The sequence below is a fragment of the Argiope bruennichi genome, chromosome 5 (assembly GCF_947563725.1).
Source record: "Argiope bruennichi chromosome 5, qqArgBrue1.1, whole genome shotgun sequence".
NCBI lineage: Eukaryota > Metazoa > Arthropoda > Arachnida > Araneae > Araneidae > Argiope > Argiope bruennichi.
The window spans coordinates 101,780,579-101,788,007 of record NC_079155.1 but is presented as its reverse complement, the minus strand read 5'-3'; the positions used below and the strand labels follow the sequence as shown (position 1 = coordinate 101,788,007).

Below are 7,429 nucleotides of genomic sequence, written 5' to 3'. Positions count from 1 at the left end.
ATTGCAAAAAAAAAAGTTAGAAAATAAACCTATTATTAAATAATAATATTTTTTAAATTTTAAATTGGTGCAAAAATTGTATTTGTGCTATAATATATTCAGAAATCAGAGACGAGAAACGCCAAATTTTTTCATATTGATTATTAATCAAAATTTTAATAAAATCCTTTTGAATGTTAAAAAAAATCACTTCGAGAGGCACATTTCTATTTCCAAAGGGCAGAATTTCTAGCTATAGTCCAATAATATTTTTAAAAAGCACAAACAGATGCACATACTCGTTTTTATTGCTAATTAGACCGTATCTTCGCGATCAGTTTATCGGGACTATTACACTGAAACACAATTATTCACAGTTTGATTATCTTGATTATCTCAGCAAATTATATTTAAGCATCAAATTGTGACAAATAGTAACGCCGTTTTATTTTAAAGCTTTTGTATATAATCTGTTAATTGTGTTTAAGAACATTTCTAATGCAATCCTGTGACATCATAGTACCATTAAAGTATTTGGGTAATTTGTTTCAAACTGCGTATTGTCTTTTGAAGTAATGCAGTTTCACTTTATGATTTCTCGCGTAAATTGCTTAGATAATAAAGCCGATTCTCTTTTCCTTCAGTTTTAACAACAGATGATTCAGTATTTTATAGAACAATGAAAACTGTTTGAATTGCATTGCAACAAAGAAATCTGTTGCAGAAAATTATTTAATAATTGCACAAGACTGTTGATATTATATTACTGACAAAATTAGATCGATATCTTTATAAGTATAGTTCTTAAATTTTAAAACTGTGGTAAAATGTTATTTTTCAATAATGTTTTCGAAAATTATAGTGGAAAATGACAATTTCGCTTAATTTTTAATTAATTAAAAACCTCAAAAAATCCGTCTTTACATTCCCATCCTGTAAAGTACGTTTGTATCAAATTGGCAGTTTTAAATGAAATAGTTTGACCTAGAGCGTTAATATACACACATTAACATTTATTTTTGTTGGATTGGAGAAGTAAGCAAAAATTATTCAGATAGTCATCTCAATTTCAGACATATATCTAGTACCTTTTTATTTGATATCTAAAAAAAAATTGGAACATACTTAGCATACAAAAAAAAAAAAAGAAATATTTTTTATTTAATATATACAGATCAAAGCATGGCATTTGTGACTAATAATTTTAAAATAAATTGTGAAGAATTTATTTGATAAAAGAAAGGATATAGGGGTTACAGGTTAAAAAATAACATAAAAACATTGCTTGTGGAACCTTTGAAAATATCCATTCACTTTCATTTCAGTGATTTCTAGTGAATATATTAGATATCTACTTGTTTTCATTTTCTCCCCCCAAACTCTCTAATTTTTTTATTTGAAATGGTAACATTAAATATTTCTTTCATTTTTCATTTTGAATTTATCATTTGGTTCTGATCAAATTAATAAATCTTCAGTGGCGTCAATGTCTTGACTTCAGTGTCTTGACGGTACAATCGTAGGGCAACCGTAACAAATAACGCCATTAAAAATCTAACAATATTATCTTAAACTGTGATTGAAATATCTAATTTCTTCCCAAAATGAAGTTGGCATGAGATATTTCAAGTAGTTCATATAAATATGAATTGACATTAGCAGCTTTTTAAACTTTTTTATAAAGTTGATTAATTTCGCATTTGTAAAAATGGAATTTTGCGTCTGATCTTCCATTCATTTCCTGGTGTGCTAGAGTTTTGAAATCTTGTACATTTGTAGGTTCTTGAAGACAAAAGATTAATATATTATTTTTAGAAACTGTTTATCAGTTGATTGATTAATTTAAATTTTAATTTCATATAAATAGTGAAAATTAACTTCAAGAACCCATAATATTTGCAATAAAGAATCAAAGACAAAACGTTTAAAATAACATTAAAAAATCTACTTCTTTATGGATTAATAACAATATTTTTAGCAACTGCTTTTATTGGATTTTTTTTTTTTAATTCGGTTTCGAAGTTAGCGAAATCTTTTATTTTATTATTCTTTTTAATCTATCTTTTATTTTATAGTTATTTTTTATTTCCTTTTCACAATCTTAATCTATTAATATTTGCCCAGCTGGATTATTATTATTTTCCTCTACGTATATAATAATCCATAACCTCTTTTATTCCTACTAATAATAAAAAGGAAGTTGAACGTTGACGCTCTACAGGCTAAACAGTTTGACCTAGAACTACCAAATTTGGTACAAATTAGCCTTAGAAAGTGCAAATGCGCATCTCGGAACACTTTTTTTTGAAATTCTAATTAATTAAGGATTAAATGAGATTTTGGACGTTTTTCCTTCATTAACTTCCTAAAATGTTTAAAAATATGATTTTTACTTTATTTCAAAATTCAAATTGTCGTACTTTTAATGACAGTAATTTATTTTTAGTTAACTTTTTGTGAATTTTGGCAGCTCTTTGATAAAATTTCCGATCATAATTTTCAACAATATTCCATTATTCTATTGCTGCAATGAAATTCAAACCGTTTCCATCGTTTCATCAAATATTTAACCTCGTAATATTCTTCTATGAAGATAAAGGAAAATTATATTCGTTACTAGTACAATTTTATGAGGAAAGAGAAAATGAAGTTACAACGTTTGATAGACAATGTGCAATTAGAAAATAGATTTTTTTTGTTGTGTTTTTAATTGCACTATGATATTATTGGGCTCTTCTCCAAGCGGAAAGTTCATTTATGTATTTAGAGTGTAAGACTTTTAAAATATCACGTCTCTAATTTCCATCACTATTTGAAAATACTTTGTTGAGGGAATCATGAATATTGTAGTTATACATTAGATATTCTATGGTAATTAACCACCACCAATATTCCCGGCGTATCAGCTGTTTGCATAAGGTGGCTTATGCAACAAAGCAGGTTAATTTATGTTTTTGGAAAAAAAACTATCATTTATAATTTATAATATTTTTTGTTTTATTAAGTCAATGGCATTAAAGATATATATATTTACAGTCGTTATTGCAATCTCATTAAGTTCAAATTCTTGTTCTTTACTCACATCTTTATATCTTGTAAGTTTTGCTTTCTTTATTCTCATTTTCTTATTTGCTTTAATCGAATCCTCATTGTAGTAAATCATTCCAAAGATTAGTTTCAAAAAGGCGGAGCATTTATCGTAACAGTACATGTCGATGTAAACATTTGTCACCTCATATCGTTTATCAACATACTACTAATCACGTCATCGATAAGAAATATCGTGTGTTCGAACTGCATCATAAATACACAATTGCGATCTTTATCAACTGTATAATATTTAGTAATAGCATACAATCTGTTTATTTTGACTAAAATACCTCTTGTTCAAATTCAAAAAAGGAAAATTATTTCTAAAATTTTGATGTATAATTATGAAAGTTAATTTCTGTGTGTTTAAGTTTTTGTTTCAACATTTTTTATTAAATAAATTGCAATTACTCATATTAAATAAATGATAAATATTTTTGTTTCATTTTTGCTCCGTTAAAAACAAATATTTTCCTTTCTAAATAAATTTTTAACAAAAAATTTCAATCACTTATATTTATTAAGTCTCAAATTCTAATTTTATTTAACTAAAAATATAATTATATATATATATATATATATATATATATATATATATATATATATATATATATTGAAGAGAATAAGTAATATGAATTACATTTTATATTCTATAATATTTTTTTCTATAAACCATTTGGAATATTGCTATTGAACTATACCTTTTTATTCGAAATTTGATTGACGACATTTTCTATTGTGTTTTAGAATTCTTTTAAAAAATGTTTTTTAATGAGGCTAAACCATAAAAACTTTAATGGGAAAAATAAAACATTACTACTCTTACAGATATTGTGAAATGGTCCAATAAATTATTGATCAGCTAAACAAATAATCATAATGTAATTTTTGATTTATTTTGTAGTCAATTTGGCAAGGAAATTAAAGTCCTTTCTTAATAAAAATTATATCCAATATCGTTCCTAAATATGTAGATCATAAACTTTTCAGCAGTTTGAAAAATAATATTTTTCTAACGGGTATCATGAATTAAATCAATATAATTATTTCATGATTTTATGCATATGAAGCTTAACTAAAATTTTAATATTAACTGAAACTTCAATATTTTTTAACTTATGCAATACATTTTGAAATGCACGTGAAACTGTTTATGAAACTTAATTAATACATTAATGAAAGCAACCGATTAAATTTCCATAATGTTACCTGTTTCTATTATTCCTGTTATGCATGTATCAAATTCATATATTTTTTTTTTCTTCCAAATGTTACTGTCTTCTAAATTTCAGTTACTTAAAGAACATACTTTAAAAGTCAAGAAGAAGAATAAAATAAATCAACAGTATTTTGATTAATTTATTTTTTATTTTCAAATATGAACATAATAATACACATCTGCAAAAAACAAGCAATAGGGCAACAGATATGTACTTAAGTTTTTCGTTTTAAAAACGTAAAAAAGGAACATGTATAAATATCGTGAACAACAGGCATTTAACAAAAAGTATTTACACTATATACAAGCAATACTGGCAAAGGAATAACAGTATCCAACTTTCCTCTAATTATGCAGACTGAATATGAGCATCTTGGTGGGTCTGTGACATAAGTTTGAAAAAAAATTTCTGATAACTTTTTCAAAATTAAGATGATTTCAGAAAAAATGAGATAGTGGTGCATTGTTGCAATGACCTTTTCTAATAATTATGAAAAATGATATAGCATGAACTTCTATAATAATGAAGTGATATTTCTACGAAATATCAACTCTTAACGAATTTAGAGATAAAAATCATTATATTGAATAAAATTTGTTAGTACTGATAATAAAAATTTACGAATTATCCAAAATTTATGTTTTGATAATAATAACTTAAGTAAAAGTAATTTCACAGAAAGATATCCTAGCTCGTTAAGTAAAGTCTGAATAATGACAATGAATTACATTCATGAATAAGAAGCAACATTCACAGCTCGCTAAACTAGTACTGAAAGAGAATGCTTTTCAGACATTTGAGAGATGAAAAGTAAAAATATTTGCATTGCAGGTTTAAAATATCTTGCTATAATAATAATTTATCATAATGCCTTTTATGTGAGCATAATATTACTACAGTATGTATTATGACAAAGGAAACAACAAAAACAAAGAGTTCTACTGCAGATGAATCTAATACTTTTTTTCCTCCTCAAGAGGCCATCTGATGATTGATTAAAAATGGATAATAGTTCTAATTACTATTCAGGTTAACAAAGTTCATTCGGCTGTTGATGGTAGTCTAGATTTACCTCTTGTGCAGAATCCATTTGTGCCATCTGGTCCCCTGGGCATACGGATGGTTTTAACTGGAAGACCCTGCAGCAGGGAGCCCGTCGAAGACGAGGAAGACCTCACAAGGTTCGAATCGGACATCATCATCTGTTCCCTTCGTCTGCGCCAGGGGCTGGGGGCATCGGAAGGCTCGGCACCACCCTTCTGAAGACGATCTCTCGATCCATAATGCCTGTTGGCCAGAGAGGCGAATGATGAATTAGGATCATTGTAAATAACCGGGTGGTAACTGTGTCTTCTCGGGAATTTATTTTCAAACGGATTGCTGATGGGAGACGAGGACAGGTAACCGGAACTCTGAGAGCTCACCGATCCACTGGAACTGCGCCTGGATCTCTTCTGTTCAGTTGTGGTTTCACCTTCGGTAGATTTCTTTTCAGCATTAGAAGATTTCCTGTTCTTCTTCTTCTTCTTGGGACTGTCTTTGGGACTTGGATTTTGGTTTTCGGCAGGAGGAGCCTTTTTGGGACTTTCTAGGTTCTTTTCTTTCTCTTTGATGACTACTGAAGTGACTGTGATACCGGGTGCTTGAATGCTCTCCAGAGCTTTCCTAGCAGCGGCATGCTCTTCAAATTCAACGAGGGCACAGATTTTAGACTGGATTTCTGGATTCTTCGATAGGAATCGTTTAACATCGGATGGGATTGATCCACCAGGTCTTAGGATTCTGACTAGAGCAATGTCTCCACATGAGGAAAACATCTCGCTGACGCTATCCACCGAAGGTTTGTCGGAGCTGAAACCAGAAACAATCACAGATCTTGATGTCACAGTCTCGTCATAATCTGGAAGAGGGGTCAGTCTCTTTACTTTGGTGCCTTCCGAATTCAAAGCAAGCATAGTCGATTTCTGAACTGCATAGGCTACAGCTTTCCAGTTGCGACTCAGGCTTCTTACTTTGCGGAAAGATGCCAAGAGTTTCAGACTGACGTATCCTTCTTTATTGCGTCGGACATGCTTCAAGAGAAATGGATCTTTAAGAATATTTGCATCAGAAAGATAATATTCCACCATTTTCAAAATAGCATTCGCCGTCTCCTCATCGGGGATATCCGAAGAAGAAGACTTTGGCTCCGAGCTTCCACATTCAATTCCAGAATCTTTTGGATCAGAATCAGATAGATTTGGTCCATCGCTGTGGTTACCACAAGAAGACGTCTCATCATCTACGTCTATTAATTTCGTAGAAGGCAAATTCACCGGCTCCATATTCTCAATTGTAGCTACTTCGGCGCTCATGTTCGCTTGTAAATATTCCCGAAACAAAAAAGCGTGCAAAATTCAGAGTGAGAGAGTGGGAAATATCAATTCTCCAAAAGCGGGAAGATTCGAAAGAAGCAAACTTTAAAGGATATCTTCTCTCCGACTTCCCGAAGTGGTGAAGATGATCACTGCTGCAAAGATCTGATTAGAAATTGAACTCAGGCAACTCTTTTTATGCTTGTCGGAATGCGCGGTTGCCTGTGATTGGTCGCTGGAAGAAACGAATGATTGCCTCTTCCACGTCGTCCGTCGTGACAGAGAGACGGATTACTCATCGTCAGATGGTGACGTCACGAGACGAAAGGTGATTTGGAAGCCCCAGTTCTTACTTACGACCGCGAAACAAGTGCGCGCCGTTCTAATACGGCTTCCGGAGGCACGCTTACAGGCAGATGATGATGAATTCGGCACGCAATGAGAAATTAACAGGTGTGTGTCTGGGAAACGTAATGTTTGAGTAGAATTGCGTTGGTTTGATTTTTTTTTTCAATTGCAGCTCGTATATTGCTTCAGAATATCTAAGCTATTTGGAAAATAAAGCGAAAAGAGTATGCAATTTTTCAATTAGAATACATATAACCGAATAATAATTTAATTATAACACTGATAGGGATAAATTTCTTATATTTGAGCATGACAAACATGTTTGGGAAGGGGTTTTCTGAAATCAAGTCTTAAGAAGAAATAAATTGAAAAATCAATTTCTCACAAGGAAAATTATCACTCCGAAATATTCACAAATAAAATATTCTCAATATTACC

The 7,429-nt window shown here is 30.4% G+C and overlaps 1 protein-coding gene across 1 annotated transcript; it reads right to left on the bottom strand.

The window, feature by feature from the left end:
- Positions 1–4,417: 4,417 nt before the first annotated feature.
- Positions 4,418–6,832, bottom strand: LOC129968831 (la-related protein 6-like). Its single transcript, XM_056083108.1, has one exon. It carries the CDS (start codon positions 6,641–6,643, stop codon positions 5,330–5,332), a length of 1,314 nt encoding a protein of 437 aa, XP_055939083.1. The 5' UTR covers positions 6,644–6,832; the 3' UTR covers positions 4,418–5,329.
- Positions 6,833–7,429: the final 597 nt, after the last annotated feature.